At 42.1% G+C, this 20,174-nt stretch overlaps 1 protein-coding gene across 12 annotated transcripts in view; it reads left to right on the top strand.

The window, feature by feature from the left end:
- The window catches only part of TNS3 (tensin 3), a 282,694-nt gene that overhangs the window by 192,051 nt on the left and 70,469 nt on the right, over positions 1-20,174 (top strand). For all 12 annotated transcript variants that reach the window (XM_080382108.1, XM_080382101.1, XM_080382105.1 and 9 more), the window contains one exon: positions 617-721. In XM_080382108.1, the coding sequence (XP_080238234.1) occupies positions 617-721 (105 nt within the window). The remainder of the gene's footprint in view (positions 1-616; positions 722-20,174) is intronic.

Raw genomic sequence — 20,174 nt, 5'->3', positions numbered from 1 at the left:
GAAAGTTCCAGGTGTCTTTGGCAGAGCCTGCTGAAGCGCGGGCAAACATGTAGAAGGCAAGGTGCCCAGCGGGGGTTCTGCCAGGAGCTGGAGAATGGCTGGCACGGCACCCTTGGCACCTGGGGGAACTGGGAGGGACACAGAGTGGTGGTTTTCAGCTCTCCTTTCATCTTCAGTGATAAATTGTGCTGGTATCGGAATGATAATCTGTAGCAAACTCTTCTTTTAGCATTCCTTTTGTACCATCTCAGTGTAGATCCTTGTGGTTTCATTCTGAACAGCTATCTGTTTTATCGTGCCCGCCTACGGGGCTGAGTGGGGATCAGCTGCCGGAGCTGTGCCTGGGGGCTGATCCGTTTCCAGAGCCACGGCATAACCACGAAGCTCAAGATCAAATTCTCTGCTTGTACCTTCTGTCATGAAACATAGATTAAGCTTTTTTTTAGCTGATTTATATAATCTTTCTTCCCCTTTTGCTGCTGCTTCCACTTCAGAATATGGTGTTGTAGTCTGGGGAGCAAGCTTCTGTCAGAAGGCCACGTACATATGTGTGCGTATACCATTACCAATGTGGCTATGATAATGTTTGGTCTCAAACAGACGTTTATTTTTTTAGGATGTGAACACCTTCAGAATGACCATAGAGTGACAGTTGACTACAATACCTCAGACCCACTAATACGCTGGGATTCCTATGAAAATGTGAGCCCTGATGGGGAAGGTGAGTAGTTCCCCTTACACAAGACCACGGCAAAACATTTTGCATCTGTGTCACAGTGTTCAAAAGGGAGGAAGGAGACCTCATTTGTTTGAACCTAATGCCACTTTGTTGCTGTGTTAAGTGGCTGTCAACCTTTCCCTGTTTAACTTCAGTGGCTCTATTGGCAAGAAAGCTGCATTTGAGAGAGATTCTTGTCAATGCACTGAATTAGACAGAGATGCAACTGGTTGATACGAGTTACATTTTAGTGGTTTGGGTTTTTTTTTTTTCACTAAGGCTTTTAGTTGGAATACTAATAAATAATTTTAAGATCAACAAAATGATGTGGTGAGTTTGTAGCCTTCAGTACTTATTACTATGTTATCTGGAGTGTTGCAGGAGGCGCACCAGGCTGCGAAGTTACAGATAAACAAACAGCAAAGAATGTGTGTATTTGCCTGTTTCTCCTCATAAATGTACTTGTTTCCGACTTGCTCTTTATTTCTTAGACTTTTCTCTTCTGTAATCTGCTGATACGTGCACAGGGTGAAAGCCTCCAGTAGCTGTCTTCAAATTCTTTGCTTGAGTGAATGTTGTGCTTTTAATGTGTGTAGTTTTCCTGTGAGGACTGAGAATGTCACACCTGTGTCTGTACACCTTGGTGCGCATGCAAGCCTGACGTTGTTGCAAGTAAAAACATGAGAGAAGGTACTGAATGGATGCCAAAGTTCTTGTTTTTACAACTCTCCTGTTACGAAATGAGAGAGAGGCAGAGCTAGGGTACTTAATTAGCCACTCTCTAGGCTCAGTTTCCATTGATTTTTATAATCTGAATTTGGCATTGACCATCTAATGACTACATTGGTGAGGGTTTTAGGGGCAGAGGCATAGTGGGAGCTTGACTTTTTTTCCACTGCATCACTCTTGTGAGTATTTTCTCATCCACAGCAGACTCCAATCTGCAGAAAACTAGGGGAAAATAGAAGGTGGAAAGAGAACAGTCATTTGGCTCGTTTACATGGGGCAGTTAGAGCACTCCGAAGGGAGTCATCAGAGGTTTTATAGTTGCATGAGACTGTACAGTGTCTTTTAGAAGGAATAACATCTGTGAGACTGAATCTTGGCTGAAGAAGATCTCAGTTTCTACCCAGAATGTTTCCATATCATTTGCTTCCTTTCCTTCCCCCCCCCCATCCTTTTCCCTGTCCTTTGTATATACATAACCTTCAGCAAGCAATGCATTGATATCAAATGTTTTTAATTGCTGAGATTGATTGGATAGGTGGATTTGACCTTCCCATTGTAATGTGTCACACTGTAGGTAACTGAATCAATATGGGAAATTGAAAGCTGATATAAATGTGTGGACAACACACTGTTGGCAGACACAGCACTGTTCACTGCTCACGTCTTGTAGAAGACTTGATCGCAAACCACTCACAAGCATGTTCTCCTGATGTTCAGGGCTTCAATTGTGAGACTAAATAAGAGTTTATGTGTGTAATTTGCGTGCATGGTATATTTTAAGTACCTGAGATACAACATAAATATGATTAGGATAGCCCTTGAGAAGTTTATTGTTCATCTGCAGAGAAATCCCTAGAGCTGAAGCTAGGGAATATACCATAAGAACGTGCGATGTATCCAGATATTCTTTTCTGAAGCAAACATTTAGGAGGCAGGGTTTTACCCTGTGATGCCCAACAACTGACCTGCAGGCAGAGCATTTGCTCCTGCGTAGGTTGGACAAAAGGTCAGGAGGGGCTAAAGCACATACACAGGGGACAGCTACATTTTTCTCCTAAGGGTGAGATCTGTACTGAACACAAAGGTAAGCTTAGTATGCTGCCTGAGGTAAACATAATTTGCGTAGGTCTTCATTTATGTAGGATTTATAAACAGCAGGATGGACTTCTCTTATAGTCTGTACAGCGTTTCAGTGTTGTGCTTTTACATTACAAAGATGTGTTGAGTCCTAGTTTTGACCATAGGTGAGAGACCACTAAGAGGAGATGCTGATTTCACATCCAGAAAGTGAGCAAAGTCAGAAACCTTGGTTTCTGAAGCCTTTAGCTACAGTCCTGAAGGCAGTGAGAGAATCTTTTCTGTACCTCAGAAAAGATTAAGCTACAAAATGGGGTGCATTTGGAAGTCTGCATAACAGTGATGGTATGTTTAAGATGCCGGGAGGTCTCAGACAGGGTGCCTGTTTCAGACCCACTCCATGTGAAGGTAAACTCCTAGCTTTATGTAGGGACTGATCTTCACAGTTTTACTTGTACCTGTTTTCCCACAGGAATTTCAGTAGGAATAATATGAGACGTGAGAGTGACACATGATTCTTGTATTCCAGTTATACACTGTTTTGTTCATTTCAAAAATGTGTGCCTGTGAAACTGCAGATGAAGGTGGCCAGGAAGGCTATGGCAGAGCTTTGTGAAGAGAACAGGATTTGCTTTGTAGGTATATGTGTGGGGAATGGCTGTTTCCAAGCTGATGTGTTAAAATGAAAAATTAGAAATGAACAAGAGAACAGTATGTCCCTTTTGAAATCCTACACCTATTTGGCCTTGTTACCAAAAGAACAAAAGATGAAAGGGCACGATAGAAGAAAGATGTACCCAAAGTATCTTGGTTTGTTGGCATGATAGAGCATTACAGACAGCAGCAGTTGCCTTTTAAATGATCTTGAGCCCTTTGATGGTAGTAAGGTCGTACACATTTGTGTTGATTATAGCCAGGCTTTGGATGGTTTGCTCTCTGGATTTAGTTCTTTATCCCTCAATCTTAACAATATAGGAATTTTGACAATTGGAAAGCAATAAATTATTTTAATTTCTTCTCATCAATGATGTTTCTCTTCAGATCCCTTGGGAAGTGTCTCTTGTAGACTGCACTAACAGTCCCCCATAATAGTCTGAAGACTTTATTAAGTTTCTAATTCTAAGTTTGTATCAGACCTCCTCCGCCTTGAGCAGTGCATTAGCAGAGGGACTTCTGTTACTCTGGATTAGAAGTATGCATTCAGGCGTGGGATTCGGAACCACAAGAATGAGAAGGTCTTCCTCCTGCCATGTAGAAGTCTGAGATGGTTCCCATTGGTTTTCTTGTGGTTTTGAAGTCATGGTACTCTTCGAGTCTTGTGTGTGTGTTTTGTGGGCAGGAAGGAACAGAAATGACTTTTGATCTTGCTGAGTACTGTGTTGTTGGTGGTTTTTTGCCTTCAGGCATCACTTACCATACAATAGATGTGTATGGATTTACAAAAGGTTGCTAATTTGCTGCAAAATAGCAAGTTGGCCACAAAGAGATACCACCTGTGGCCACAAATGTGTGGTATCTTCTGTTATGTGAAGAGATTTAAATGTGTCCCAATTCCTCTTGATAATTGTGTGTCTCAATTTAAAACTTGGATATTGTAGCTCACATACTTCAGCTGGGCTTCACTCTCTTCCTTTTGATTGCTAAGATCATATACCTCTCCTTTGTGTTTGGACTGATTTGGGGATTGGGATTGTTCATCATGGTATTTTGGGAGTAGTTGAAATTAAGTGATGGAGTAAACTAATGCTGGGTTTAGCTATTATTATCCTTAAAAACTAGTAAAAACAATTACTGCTTGTAATTATGGCATTTAGGGCAGGGAGATAGGGAGTAGTGATAAATAAGGATAAAGTATTTTCTATGGGATCATAAAGTTGAAAGAAAGAAGTAATCCCTTCCCACTTCCTGAAAAACTTTTCATATGCTTTATACTTACTAATTTTTCTCTCTCTCAAATACCAAATGACAAAGTTTTGACACCCCACACGCCCATGCTCCCCCTGAGGGAAGAGAGGTAAGTGGAAAAGGGTTGACTTGTCTTTTGTTGAGGTGGTGTTTTTTGGTTCTCGACAATTTTCAGGATGATTACTTGGCACAGTAAGAGATACTATTGTAAATGAATGCTTCCCTCCTGCTGAAAAATTCAAGTCTCCTTTTGGATAGGAACCATCCGTTTGCGTGGAACCCACCGGTGGATCCTGGTACAAGCCTGGGCTCTCAGGTGTTCTGCAAATAAAATCAGAGATATTAAAATAAAAATTAAATGTACTGCCAAAGAGTAGAAACATTTTGATAGAAGAACGTGAATAACTGGAGGAAAAGATGAATGTTGCTGTTCCTTTTGCAATGCCTATAACTGCTTCATCTCAGTTTTATTCTCAATATCCTGATAGCACACTAAGATTCTTCCAGAGAGATGGTGAATCTATCATGAAGGAACAACTCTATCTTAAGACAATGAGTATGGGATGTGTGTGACTGGGATGCTGTGCTGCCATTTGTGTGTATAGCATTCAGTTAGCCGAGATACAGGATTGGTTTTGTTGTGCATGGTTGTTTTTTTTTAACAAAGACAACTGGTAAACATCAAAGGTTATAGTTGGCTAAAATGGCACTTGTAGTTTTACTGAATTCAGTGGATTGGCAACAGAAATGCACCTGGTTCTTGTTCAGTGTTCCATTTTAAGACATTTCACTTCTGTTAACAACCACTAAATCCCTCTGTAGTCTTTTGTCTGCCAGCGCTACAATCTGTGGAAAGCAAAGAACATGTGCACATGTTAGAAATTGGTTGAAATAGCAAAAGAAGGACTTTCAGCAAGTCTTTACAAGGCAGGAACTTAATCTTTCTCAACAGCACCTTGCTGTTTGTTTTCTAGCAAAGTGTGCATTTGCTTGCTTAACAGTGTTTGTTAATTAGAAAAGTAGTAACCTGGGAAACAAAAGGATGTTTTTAATTCAAACCAAATAGGGATAGAGCTGAATGAATCCAAATTCCTGTATCTCGAGAGGGTTGCTTTACAAATTTTCTAGTCTTTTGTAACTGTAATCAACACCAATCAGTCAAAAATTGCTAAATATTTATAAACTGGTTTGCTCCTGCTCTTTTTCTTTTCATAAAGGAAAGTATCTGAGAAATGTTTCCAGGTAGGCAATAACCAACATTCTGGTATGCACCCATGTCATGTGATTAGATGGGATGTTTGACTTTTATTGAAATTTTTTCTCCTCTTCAACCCAAAGTAAATAGCTATTCAATAGGGAGGTGCCCCCTCATGTAGTTAAACACTTTTTTTCCCAGAGGGCCCCTTCAGTATTGCAAAACTCAAGGGCTGAGGCAAAACTACTTGGCTTTGGTACCTTAACAGGAATGCAGATGCCTACCAAAGAAAACAGCAGGTCTGATGCCATTTCTGGTGAGTGAAGCTGAAGGATAAATTGGTAGCGAATAAATGGTAATTGCAGCTTTTAGTCACCAGCTGGATGCAGTACTCTTCGAGACAAAGAGAGATTTGTTAGAAGGTAGGGATGACAAGGTGTCCTGAAAGAATTTCCCTTCTTTCTCTCTGACAATGAAAATAGAGACATCTACAGAAGATAGAGAAATTTACCCTGTAAAATGCTGCCAGCTTGAAACAGTATCTGAAATGCCTTGGAGTGTCAGCTTTGAACTGGTTTTCTCTGAGGAAAGTTATGCCTTCTATTTCTTGAAATTTTGTATGTTCTTTTTTTAATATATATATATATATATATATATATATAAAATTTTAATCTGGTTGGACTTCCTAATCATGAGGCTCACAATGAGCTGGAGGAAGAATTAAAATAAAATGGTTTCTTTTGTATGTCAGTAATATTGAATGCAAGCACAGGATTACAAGGTTTCATTTCTACTTGTGCAGCAATAGGTAATTCTCTCTCTCCTCCTCCTTTAATACAGCATTAATTAATTTAACACAGCATTAAATGTGGCTTAAATATTTTTCTTTAACTCAATATGTTAGGGACTAAATAATAAGTTTATGCAGGTGTTTTCAAGATAGTTCTTGATTAGCTAATACTGCTCTGGACTGTAATCTTGTATTTTCATGTTTGGCTTTGTGGTTTTTTTTTTTTTGGGGGTGTGTGTGTGTTGGTTTGGTTTGGTGGTGGTGGGGTTGGTGGTTTTTTGGGGGTTGGTTTGTGGTTTGGTGTCTTTTTTGTTATCCAAAGAAAAAGTATTCGAGTATTTTTGGATAGGTCAGTTAGGAGCCAACAGTGAAGTGCAGTCAGGGGCCAAGACTTTCAAAGGATTTACTGATTCAAAGTGACCTTTTTTTGGCTCACTTTTAAAGACCATCCTTTAAGATACACTGAACACCTTTTTGAGAGTCTTGAGTGTTTACTTAAGTGCTAAGCTCAGCTCCAGAACTTGGCCTGCTGTGTTCTATTGAAAAATATTTTTTTTCCTTTTACCCAAACACAGGGGTGTATCAATGAAGCAGTGTCTGAATTGAAGAATGATGTGCATTTTACTCAGTGCATTGGGACATTGATTCTGCTAGGTCCCATTTGTCAGTTCTGCTGAGTTTATATTTATCTCAGATAAAACCAGAAAAAAATCAAAATGCTAAGTGCCAGTGAGACATGGTTATACCTAAGATAAATATTGGAAGCCTTACATCTGAAAACAAGAACAGGTTAGAAGCAGGATTCCCTAGGCATTTACTCTGTCCCATGGCCTCTGTTTTTTTCCATTAGCCTCCTGCCTCTGACTGCCTGTTGTTTCCCTTCCTGGCCACACTGGCCTCCATTCACCCTATCATCAGGGTCTCTAACAGTGCCCAGGTTTATTGGAAGCACAGGTTGCACATGTCAAATACTTTAAAAGCTGTTGCAGAGGCAGTTATTTGCTTTCCCCAAAAAACCCAAGCAAAACCCGAAGCCCCAAGACCTTTTTAATGTCCTCCAATTGCTTTCTGTCCTGTCTCAGTAACAGGCAGTGCTGTTATTCACCAGCCCTTTGTCAAAGGCCTTCATTACACTTTTGTACCCAGAGACCACAGGGTGGAATTTGAAGGGTTTAGTAGACTTTCAGGGTACATTCAGGTATCTTTTGCGGTTCTGTTTTTATGAGATGTGCAAAAACCCTCTTTCTTCAGCACAGAAGGATTCCGACAGTAGAAACTCAGAGGAAGGTAACAGATGTGACCATGGCTAGCGTTCTCTCTTTTCCTTCCCACGTTCTTTTCATATTGCCTGGGGGCCGTTACTTCAGGCCATGTAATGCTTTTTCAAGCCAGTCTTCTTCGCTCAGCTCATTTGGGTTCCTGAGCAGGCTTGCATTAACCTTTGAGCATGTGCCTGTTTCTCAGTCGTGTCAGCTACAGCCTATGGTTGTTAACATTGTTATTTTAAACACTAACATCCAAATCGGTATCTCCTTCCACATGCACATAGCACAGGAGAAGCCTCTTTGCCTAATTTTACAGTCTGCTCATGGCCTTGGTATGAAAGGCAAACCTCCTCCAGTGTGCCTTCCCTGCACCTGCCTCTTGAACAACTCTTCGTCCCTCTTGTGAAGGCCATAGGGTATCCCACCTGTTTAGCTTCATTAGATATGGAAAAAAACCCCTTCATGATGCTGTGGGTGTTGGAGAGCTTTTATTCCTGTAACACCTGACTTGCTTGGGAGTAAAATTAGCATGGCGGCATCAGAGATTGAAAGTGTAACTGGAAGAAACAAACTAAAAAAGCCTTAGTGTAAGTTGGGATCTGGTGCTTGTTTCTTCTGCGACTTGCCCAAGACCAGAAAGAGAAGGGTTTAAGTCCACTCTCTGTGCTGGCCCCTGAGCACACATACAAAGAGCTGCCTCGTGCTCCACGCTCTCTGTAGGAGGGTTCAGTCCAGCAGCCAGTGAAAATGGGCACAGAGAGCATCACCAGTCATGGTGCCATTTGCACCTGGTGTGAGGGTTCGTGCTGTCTCTTAAATGAATGCATTTGCATGAATAAACTGGTGATTCATGATACCAAATTCATTATAACCCCTAAATGGCAAATCTCTGGGAAGACTTACAAAACAAAAGACAGGCCTCATATGAGAGTGGTTGGAGTTTCTTGGGGTTTTTAGGCCACCATGAAGCAGTAGCAATCCTTCTTCTGGTAAATGCCTGAAGTAATCAGAGTGTTCTGACTTTTCCTGAGTTTGAGTGTAATTACTGCCCATTTTGCTGGTCCTTTAACATCATGCACCTTGCCTTTTTCAGCTAGGTGCCTTGTCAGTGACTCTCTTCCGGTCCCTGTTCAGGTAGCCACTACCACTCCCATCACAAGAAGACTGATGATGCCATGGTACAGTGTTCACCCTCCCCTCCCCCTTGGCAGGTGTGTCCTGTGGGTCAGGAGGGCCTGATGGGTTTCTGCTAACAGCTTGTGCAAAACATTATGGTTTTGGTTGGGAATGCCTTGTTCCATAATCAGTGTTAGTTTTTGAAGGAGAGCTGTTCCAGCAAGTTGGGCATGCCTTACTGTGGAGGTGGTCCTGCAGCTGTCTGGTTGAGTCTGGCACACTGGTTAATGAAACGTGTTAGTTTTTGCCACGTACAGAGGTACTGAGGCAGTGAGGTGTCTTCCTGGGAAGGTTTCTGCAGCAAGCATCTTCTACAAATAGTGGTTTTCTTTAGTGGACCATAGGAAGATAAAGTGAGAGGGTTTCCCCTGCCTTCCATGTTTCCAAAGTGGTGTTAATACTTACACAACCACTTCATAGATGTGCCTGGTGGGTTTTTTTTCCCTTGACTTCAGAAAAGGGCAGAATGAAAGACGGGCCCTGCTGACTCCCACAACTTCTGATTTCAAGGTCTCATTGTGTGTTGCAGCACTCTCCAAACTATCAAGCTGCAACAAGGTCTTTTTACCATCTCATACCAACATAATCTTCATGCCAGTCCCTCTGCTGCCTTCTCCTCGTCTCTCCTCATCCAGGGCATGGGTTCCCTCTCTTCTCTCTGCTTCTCCCTCCTCTTTCTTCTTTGGCTGCCCAACCCCTTAACAGAACCAGCCACAGCTGCACCTTATCTACATCAGCCAGCTCATTCCCCCTGCAGCCAGCCCCCCACAGTTGTATATTATGATGCTAATTAACCCAGCTTAATTCCTCTACAATTCCCCCTTTTTTAAAAAAATAAACATTTCATACCTTATGTTTTTAACAATCATTACAACCTTTTTACAAATAAACTTTTCATACAGTCCTCTATAATTCCTCTACAATTTCCCTCTTTTTAACATTTCATACCTCATGTTTTTACCAACCATCACAAACTTGTTACAAATAAACTTTTCATACAGTTCAGACAACTTGTCCCTGAACTCATACTCATATTCTTTCTTCACTTTTATCTTGGGCTTTTCATCTTCTGCAGGTTGATCATCTTTTCTTCTTTCTTAGCATCTGGGATTTTTTTTTTCCTCAGAAGGGGGGTTCTGATGCACTTATAGTACCTCGTCCTTTCACCTCTTGGGTCACGCTGGACAGTAACTTGTATGAGCTTTCAGCAGCGGCAGATCTAGAATACAGCACTAACACATCATCCAGTGTCCTGAAAAACTTCTTAACATCCTTGTGGTCGCCCATTTCTTCTACAAGTGGAGACACCTTCAACGAGCACAGAAACGCCGGCAAGAATACCACCAGGCCGAGCAGCAGCAGCAATGGCGGGAGCCGTCTGCAGCACCGCACTGCTCCCGCACCTTCACCCGGCACAGCCATCACTGCTGTCCAGCCGAACCCACCACCGCTGCGGGCTGCTGCCACGTCTGGCCATGTACTTTGCCGCTATCGCCCATTATTACCCTCAGTCTCTTTAACTCCACGGCAGTCAGGCTTCCTTCTCTTTGATCCCAACCGCTCACCTTTACCAGTGTCTGATCCAGATCCCCCAGGCTCTTCCCGCCTATCTCAACGTGATCTGGATCGCAGGCTATCCCCGCCTGTCTTCGCTACATTGAGCACTGCCATCACTGTTCAAAACTTCAAACATCCCCCAGCACAGCCATCACTGCTGTCACCGCTCATTACGCTCAGTCTCATAATCTGAAGGGCCTCACACAGGGCACCAATTGTCACAGCACTCTCCAAACTATCAAGCTGCAACAAGGTCTTTTTACCATCTCATACCAACATACTCTTCATACAGTCCCTCTGCTGCCTTCTCCATGTCTCTCCTCATCCAGGGCACACTATCTCTTCTCTCTGCTTCTCCCTCCTCTCTCTTCATTGGCTGCCCAACCCCTTAACAGAACCAGCCACACCTGCACCTCACCCACATCAGCCAGCTCATTCCCCCTGCAGCCAGCCCACAGCTGTGTATTATCAATGTTAATTAACCCAGCTTCATTACTCTACACAGAACTACATACTTTATTATGTTAGTATATGCTTGTGTTGAGCGAGTGTTGATTATCTTCAAATACTCTTTTTGAGTAAGGTAAATTCTTTAATTATTATCCTATAAGGTTACAATACATTACTTCTATTGCTCTAATACCTGAAAATAAGCCACAAGTCTCTTGAATCCTTGTGCAAAACTTTTGAAGTTTAATTAGTAAGTTAGGAAATGAAAGCACTCTGCTAAGTGTACCTGTCCCTTAGCTTCCCTCTCCAATACGTGGGCTTGTTTAGAAATACTTGCTGATCAGTTTAGTGAAAGTGCCACTGAGTGGCAGAGCAATTTTATTAATAATGGTAATACTGTTAAATTACACATTCCATACTCAACAGAAAGAGTAAATTCATTATGTTGACCTTTCATGCAGCCCTTTTAAGCCCTTTCTTTTTTTATCATGGTCCTATACGGTTTTCAGCAACCACGTAGAGTCATCAGTGTTTTTCTGCTGCTTCCCATTTAATGACCGTAAAAAATTCTTGCTGGAAGCATCAATTCTTTGTGCTGGGATCACGGTGCTTTTCTTTTGATTGCAGGTGGGCAAAAGTGGGACAGTATATTACAGTAGTGTTCTAAACGTGAGTTTGTGCTGGCTGGCTCTGCCTGTGTTCCGTGCAGGACAGCTGTGCTTTTGGAAGCATGTTTTTCTTACTCCAGAGTACTTGTAAAATCATTGAACTACACATGTGATCCATTTGAATGGCTGGGAAATACACATCAGCATTTGCACAGCATAAAGATCCTGTGGGGTCTTGCATGCCCTCTCTTTTGCTTCTCAAAAGATTTGAGGTTTAAGGACCTCATGTGAGCCTGAGGGTCTTGCTCATACAGCATGTTGCTAACAGCACCCCCACCTCCAGCTGCTTTCCTTTCAGTGCTTGTCTGCTTTCTGGTTTTGTGATACATGCCTTGTTTTCTTCAGCCTCTTTTATTTTTCAGTTGGAGTCAGAGACTCTATGCAGAGCAGCATAGCAAACAGAACTGCTTCCTGATGGCTTAGCTACTGCTATTTCATGTTGGAAAACTGGTTCTTTAAAATGGAATACATCCATGAACATCAGCAGCTGCTTGAATGTCTTGGATAGTTAGGGAAGGAAAAACAGTGGTAGAAGATGACTTCATACCTTTCTCCTTTCTTTCCAGTCCATTTTGTTATCCTCAAATTATAAATCTCTGAAAACCCTCTAAAAATGTACTAAAGGATTGCCACATAAATGTTTATGAACTAGGAATCAATCTTGCGGCCTTGAAACAATTTACCAAATCAGGACCTACTTTTTATATCACAGTTTGGGAGTTGCACTAAATGCAGTTTGAGGTCTCCAAATTGTAGAAAGCACTGCAGTTGGGCAATGAAGAAGTCTGAGATGATGCGGATTCACAGTGCAGGGCCGTATCTTCTCTCCAAAACTTGTGATCGCTTCATTGTGATCAGTTCATTTGGGTGACCCTTCTCTGCCGCTCTGTGCTAGACCAGATTTCATCTGTACTCACAACAGTCAGCACAGAAGCTTTGAAGGGGTATGTATAGTAGCGTAGCTTACAGAATTTAGGTGATCCATGCCTGACCTGGACCAGGTTCGCACACCCAGTCAGCCGATGGTCTTCAGCTGTGTGAATGTGCGCGCAACCAGGAGTTCCCGGCGCTGCAGGATGGAGTGTCCCTGAAAGCCAGGAACTGATAGCAGCGGGAGCGTCAGCAAAACTGGTTGAGTGACACGGCTTAAGAACATCTTTCTAACCCCATCCATGGATGGGTTTAACCAGTGGTTACACTCATCTTGCTTGAGTTCCCAAAGCATTCTTGCAATGATTGTGTGAAGCACCACTAAGGCTATGTAGAACAATAAAATTTTAATCATGGAGATCTGTCAGAATGAATCTGTTGCAGGTAAAATATCCATAGGGTAAGTTAACTTATGCAGAGCTGCTATTACCTTGTCTGGGTGTCTTCTGGTAATTTAGCTAGTGCAGGCATCAGGGTTGAGCCTCAGCCTGTGTTCAAGCATGCCTAGCGCTTACAGTCGCAGACCCCCGGAATGCGTGTGCAGGCGGGCTTGTGAAGGAGCAGAAGCAGCCTGTAATTTGAGGCAAGGAACACAGCTGGCATTTTTAACTCACTGAGAACCAAAACATAGGGAGGCCAAACCTAAATTTGCATCTTCAGTGAGACTCATCGGTTTGCATCAAGAATTTTGAATATATCTTGTTGGTTTTTTCCATATCTTGGAGGCAGATGCTGGAAGTTTCCAGCTCAGAAGCAATTCTGCATGGTCCCAGAGGAGAAAGCCAGTTCTCTGCCTCTGGGAAGGTACTGCCGGCATAGCATGTGCTGTGTGGTTGGCGTCTTTTCTCCAAGTCCTGCCTGGTTTCACATGCAGCCAGTTACTGATTTGCAAGAGCAGTGACACTCTTAACAGAAGAGTGTGTACCTTCTGAACTGGGTTTGAACCTAACATCCAACTCTTTCATAACCAACAACCAGGTACATGTATTTTGCGATGCAAGAGCTGCTTTTATCCTTTGTTCAGCTGAGAAGTCGTTGAAGTGTTGACAGCTCCTGAAACAGAAAATGGCTGTTATCTCGGGATGTGGCTGGCTGGGGGTGATGCCTGCGTATGCTTGCAATAATGTTTAGAGCAGAACTTTGCGGGCTGCCGTGGGGTGGGATACAGCTGTTACTGAAGGAGGAACTGACAGGCTTAGTCCCCCTCCGGGCTGATTCATGCCAGAGCAGAGGACTCCGACCCTGCTGGGCTGTGGGAGCTTGCAAGCAGCAGCTGCTACGTAAAAGTAAGTGTTATTGCCTCAAGATTTCCAGGCGGCTTTCCTTCCCTGAGAACTCCGATACGTACAAATTCTTGACAGCGTGGATGCAAATGTCTGACCTGATCGGTGTGCCAGAACACAATTTTCTAAAGGCTGGTTGTTTTGGGAAAAAGATGGCAAAAGCAAGCGATTGTCAGCATGTGGCTGAGCAATGTGGGAGCAGGAGCTTGCTTGGCTCCATTTGGATATTGAAACAGACTGAGAAAGACCCACTGTAAAGAAATACCTTGTAGACTGAATTACCTACTTCAGCCAACACATTTCCACTCCTTCTTGGCTCCAGGAGTTCAGGTTTCATTGAACCTGATTGTCCCCGCAGGCTCCTCCCTCCTGTTTACATTTTCATTTGCTTTTTCTGGCTGTCAGGCTGGTGCTCCTTTGGGAAGCCCATTTACCTCCAGGAGCCGGAGCAGCTCAAACAGCAGCAGGGACATTTCTTGCCTGTTGAAGCTGGGGTGTTTGCCCAAACTCGGGCTTTCCTGTGTGCAGGGCTTTGCTTAAAGAACATTAGTTGATTTAAATGAGCCAGTGATTGACTATTGCAGAAAGTTCCTGATTGTGCTTAATAAAGAGGTAAGAAGCTTTGTAGTGGTTCAAGAGCTGGAAATACAAACCACATATATCTTGGTATGGATTTTATAGGAATTCTGTGGGAAGAGTTCGCAAGGAATGAGGGCCTGTATTTGTCAGAGAGGGAGAAAGGAAAAGAGAAGCACACATAAAAAGATTTAACTTTGAAGGAATGCAGCTCTGGACTTGTCCAGGTTTGCCTGAAGGTAGAAATATTTATTTATGAGGTTGAACAAAAATAATCCACATCTCCTGTAATGTTTCCTGCTGTAACATGAACAAGGGTACAGTGTGCAAAGGTTTGTGTATTTGCAACCTCCTTTTTGTTCAGGTGGAGTGGGTCAGGACGGCTCTTGCTGGATCGGTGTGTTGGTGTTTACCTAGCTGGCTTGCATTTGTATGTGTTTTCACAAGCGGTGAATGGACAGGGAGTAGCTGTGGGGACAAGTCAAAAGGCTGAAAGACTGAAACCTCTTTTTAACTCTCGAGCCTGCCTTTGGGTGTTTGGATTTCGAGGAGGGAAGTGCCAGGAAACAGCGACTTGGAAGGAAGCCACTGAATTTGGTATGTGCTGGTATTTCAGCTGGAAATTTTTATATAAGTTCCTCTTTGTGTATTATGTATGGGAGCGAAAATACATGCATAGCCTTTGCTCTGAGGCTTTCCTTTGTAAGAGAGCCCCTGGTAGTGGGGGGAGTGCGTAATTCAGATTCAGGGTGGGAATTCTGTTGGGCTTCAGCCTGGGCAGCTTGGGGAGCTGGAACAGATCCTGGGAAGGGAGGTCAGGCTGAAAGAAATCGGGCCCCTGCCCTCTGGATAACTAAATTCCAGCATTACTTTGGTCTCCCCTGTTGCGAGCTTCCCTGGGCTTTTGACAGCTGCGTTACTCCCGCCTTTTAGAGAGTGTTGCTTCCTCGGAAAAAGTGACAGCAGGACGGAGCTGCACATCGGGGTGGGGTATGGAGCGCAGGAGACCTCTGCAGTACAGTTCCTTAGCAGGGTGCACAGAATAACGTTTTGCATTTCTAATAAGTTTTCTCATTTTCTTCGATCAAAAATGTCCCCTTGTCTGTATGCGTAGCTTCGCTTTCGCAGTGAAGCTGGTTATCGCATTTGGGGAGGAAATGTGGGAAAGAGCAAAGTGAAGTCCAAAAGTCCTAGCGCAGAGGTGTTCCAAATATGTGAGTGTGAAAAACGCAGAATATGAAATTAAGATGGTACCTAAAATGAGAACAACAACTTTGAAACCATGTGTTTGGAAGGTTTATAGCATTTGAGTTGTTAATTTGTCCTGGTTTTAAGAACAAATAAACCACATCTACATAGGTGGGTTTTTATGTATACAGTTTTCATATATGTATAGTTATATAGAGAGCTTATATATAAAAACATAGTGTACATACATGTACTTTATATTTCTTTTGACTGTTTGCGTGTTCTCTAACTATGATATCATTGAGTCATTGGAGATCTATTTGTGGTGGGTGTTTCCATTTAAAATAAGTCATATCTAAAGTATCCTCTGGGTTACTGTGGTTCAGAAACGTATCTCAGGCTGCCCAGTGTAACATTTGTGTGAAACTGCGTGATGTATACATGTGCTCTGTAAGGACTGACTGTCTGCAGAGTGTGATGCTGTGTATTTAGTTCTCCCCTGGCAGAAATGCTATATTTTAAAATAAAATTGTGATTTTTGCCTCATACTGCATTTCATATTCTTTTTAAACCAAGTTAGGAGGGGAAAAAATTCTAGGTAGAGTTGATTTATTTTTTTTTTTCACATCAACTAAGTTGTATTCTTTCCACTGGATTTGCAGTGACGAATCTTATGCAAGTCTGAGGTAAAACTGAATTCCTAATGCTATTCAGCATCACACATCAGAATATTTTTTAAATTGTTACTGGATAATTACATGTAGGTGCTTGTCATAATTAAATAAAAATTTGAAAAAAATTAACCTAAGAATGCTTTGCTACAACTGTGCAAATTTGAAAATAATTTGTTTGCTATGTGCAGTATAAATTGGGTTTTTTATGATCAGGAGCTGGAAGTTGAAATATGCAGGTTCCTCAGGAGCAGGTGCATTTTTTTTTAGCTGTGAGTCTCATACTTTTCTAGCTGTTTATGATGCAGAATGGTAATTTTTTTGGTGACTCTGAGGTTTCTAAACATGCAGTTGCTTACTGGAGCAAAATGGTCTAGATGCAAGTAAATGGTTTCATCCCCCAGTGGCAGGTGCTTTCTTGTGAGGTTGAGCGGTGGTGTACTGACCGTGAAGTTCACAGCCAAAAGTCAGCGGGTCCCAGACATTTCCGGTTCTTGCTTCACTCATAGACAGATAACATAATACGATTCCCCAGTTCTAGCATAAATATCCCAAGTAGTGTCTGTTGGGCTCACCAGCCTCCTTGTGACCGCCACGACCTCTGTTTGGGTCGCCGGTGCTTTCAGAAATTGCCTTAGGGATTTGTGAAGCTTGCCAGCGGACTGTATTTTCAGCTATGGGTACTTCAGTAGGACATCTAGATCCCATGCTTTATGATTACATTCTCTTGGTGCAGCTTAAATGCCTTTTTTATATAGCTTGGTGCTAACTTTTTTTTTTTTTTTTTTTTTTTTTTTTTTCCAAAGAGTTTGTGCAGGACTGGGACTCCTGGTAAATTGTTTGCTTATGTAGTCCAGTTGAGTACTTGGTTCTCCTCTCAGGTATATGCATTTCCTTCTGATTTTCATAATCTCCATTTATCAGATAATATTGCCAGGGGTATAAAATATATCAAGCTGTTAGTTCCTTTCATTTTGAAGTTCCTGTTAATAGGTGGTGTTCCTAGGCTTGTTGTATGAACAGTTAGGCTGATGCTGAATAAGACTGTGCTTATGTCCAGGGTTGTTCAGGCTTTTTAGTCCACTGGTATTCCACATACCAGCAATTCTCAGGTAACAGGGTGAAACATGGAATGCCACAAAACCTAGCTGCCAGTTTTATGGTGCCAAAATATTTCACAGAGGTGCTAGCAGGTGGACATCATCCCTTCTGCCGCAGTGTTCAGTTTTGACAGGGCTGTGCCGTTCGTTAGCACAGGTAGTAACTGGGAAGCCCAGAAAGCTCACAGTCAGTTGCTTATACAAAGTAGTTCTAGTCATTGTAGGAGAATCTCAGATTTCAGAGATTTTATTTTTAACAGGGGCCATACTATAGCAAAGCCATGGTTACTCCTGCCGAAGGTTCAGAGTGGATTTGCTGAGTTTCCCCGTGAGAACGAGATGTTTCTGTGCAGAGACTTGTGGGGGTGGTAAGCTTTCCTCTCCTAGCCACACACCTTTCTGTCTCAAATTTGCTGCCTCTGTTCTAGCCGAATTTTGTGTTGGGCCACCCTGAGCCAAACCCTATGAGAAGTCCCAGAAGGACTGTTGTTCCCAGTAGTATTTATCAATCAGGCTTCTACTGAGTACAGGTGCCATTCTTCAGTGTAATAGAGATCTGTATTTTTAAGGATTTTTGAAAAGCTCTGTTTGCAAAAAAGACATTTTCATTCACCTACATGACAAGTTAGGGGAGGAAGAAATTCCTCTAGCCTTTACTTGTCTAAAACATTCCTACACCCTTCCTTGATGCTTACCAGTTAACACCAACTCTTCAGAGAAACATGAAGCTTTCTACAATCTCTTCTTAGTGTTCACTAGTAGCTGTAGCTCAGATGGAAACTGGGATTTGGTAGTGATTAATTAAATGTCTTAGCCAGCAATGGGATCATTTGAGAGTTGAGACAGCTATTCAACTTCTGCATTTTTCAGAAAAAAAGATTCTTTTAATATACTTCAAAAGATATTTCAGAATCCTGATGTAGTTTAAGTCCAAGATTTGTACCAACAGGTAAATGCAGTGTGAAAAGGAACAGTCTCTAAGAAATGTCAGTTGTTCCGAATTTGAAAAACACAAAACAAAACCCCAACAATCTCCTGAATGTTGTAAAGCTGTTGTAGCCAATCCAAAGTCCAAGGGAAGGAAGCATTTGTGTGCTCTGCTTTGCATACTTCATAGGTAAACAGCAAACAAAAGTCATAAGCAACCAAAACCCCATCCTTTTCCTGCTGAAAGCTGGTTTTGTATTTATATCCAATGGTGCTAATTCTTAACACCATTAAATATATATTAAGGAATTCTCTTTGCATGTTCTCCAATTTGCATGTAGAAATAGTGTATACAGATACTTAACCCCCCCCAACCCCAACACCTTTCTAGAAAAGCTTTCGTTGTTTTGAGTGGAAACATAAAGAGGGGAGATGAACAATTCTTGAGATTCATAATCCACTTATGTGACTGTAGGTTTCTTGTTTAAATTTCATTTTCTGGGTGGTTTTTTTCTGTTTTGTTAAGTAGGGATGCTGCTGGTAAGCTGAACTTGTGTCTCTTATTCAGAATAGAAGCTGTACAGCTCACAGATGGGAGACCCCCAGATGGTGTGCAGTTGCTCAGAATTCTGGGAAGCGCAGAATAAATTGGATAATTTTCTATTAGTGGGAGAAGTGTTGCACAGGGTTATCTCTGGAGCTTACAGAGCGCAGACGTGTGAGACCCTGGGGTCGGCAGCCTGCTGGCAGCCTGCCCACTGTCCTGGCCATGCTCTGGCCGCGGTGCTTGGGCAGCCCTGTGTGCTGGTGCAGGGGGGCTGCTGGGGCGAGATACACACAGGCTTTCCATTGCTCCTGTGGCTGCACTTGAGAATTTGACAGCTTTTGTACTTCTTGTTTCTGTATGGCAAACCAAATCTGCATACTAGGGTGTTTCACCTGGTGTGAGGTAGTGATGGCTGGCTGGCATGTCTGGCGGATCATGGCACCTGGCTCTGGGTAACAGGAAAGGCAGCACGAACACTTCCTCATGGTTAAGTGCACTAGTCCTGTGTTGACTTCACTGCGTTCCAGCTCAGACCTATAACCTCTTCAAGCGTATTTTGTATCAGGATGTTCAACTATTCCAAACAAAGCAGTTTTGTATTGTTTTCTTGTCTAGTTTCTAAACTGCAAATTAAGCACACAGAAAAGTAAAAAACCCAAAAAACCTAATAGTTACTCTGTGATGTTTGGGATTTTGTTTGGTTTTTGGGTTTTGTTTTTTTTTTTTACTTTTATTTTTATTTTGCAATTTATTGTGGTAACTGTATTCATAATTCCACATGAAGTGCCAAGCGTGCTTCATTGTCCTAGCAGTAATGAGAGCTTAGGAGAAATCGCAGCATGGAGGAGGTTGAGATGCTGTCAATTGGCTGTATTTTCCTTAGATATGGTATTTTTTTCATGAATACTCTTTTTTAATAACTGTACACAGACTTTCAACCCTCATGCATAGCAGCTCTTTTCACCATGGGGTTTACACCTCATAAACCTCAACAGACTTCTAACAGTTTGCCCACAGAGAAATTCTACGGCAAGGGGAACTGCTTTCTTTTTTCCCTAGCCTGATTGCTTGTTCTGAAAAGGAGTATTTTGGTCTTTTGCATGTGCTGTTTTCAAAATCAACATCAGAAAAGTAATAGTACCTAGGCCTTAAAAGGTAAAAAGTTGTCCTTTAATTAGCAGCTAAAATCTATTAAACCTATCATATAACCTCCAGTGTGTAAGTATTTTAACTGATGGAAACTTGGCAGTGTGTCCCATAATGAAGGCTTTTTCCAGCCAGACCACTTTTCTTGCCATTATAAACCGATGAATTCATTGCCATCATGAGTACAACTTCTGAATAATGTTTTTTCTAAAGCCTAGGAAAGCTTTCTAGTTCAGAAGCTTCATGATCACGATGCCATTTTAAGTATCTTTTTAA

The sequence above is a fragment of the Falco punctatus genome (genome assembly GCF_963210335.1).
Source record: "Falco punctatus genome assembly, chromosome: 4".
Taxonomy (NCBI): domain Eukaryota; kingdom Metazoa; phylum Chordata; class Aves; order Falconiformes; family Falconidae; genus Falco; species Falco punctatus.
This window is presented reverse-complemented; position numbering and strand designations above follow the sequence as displayed.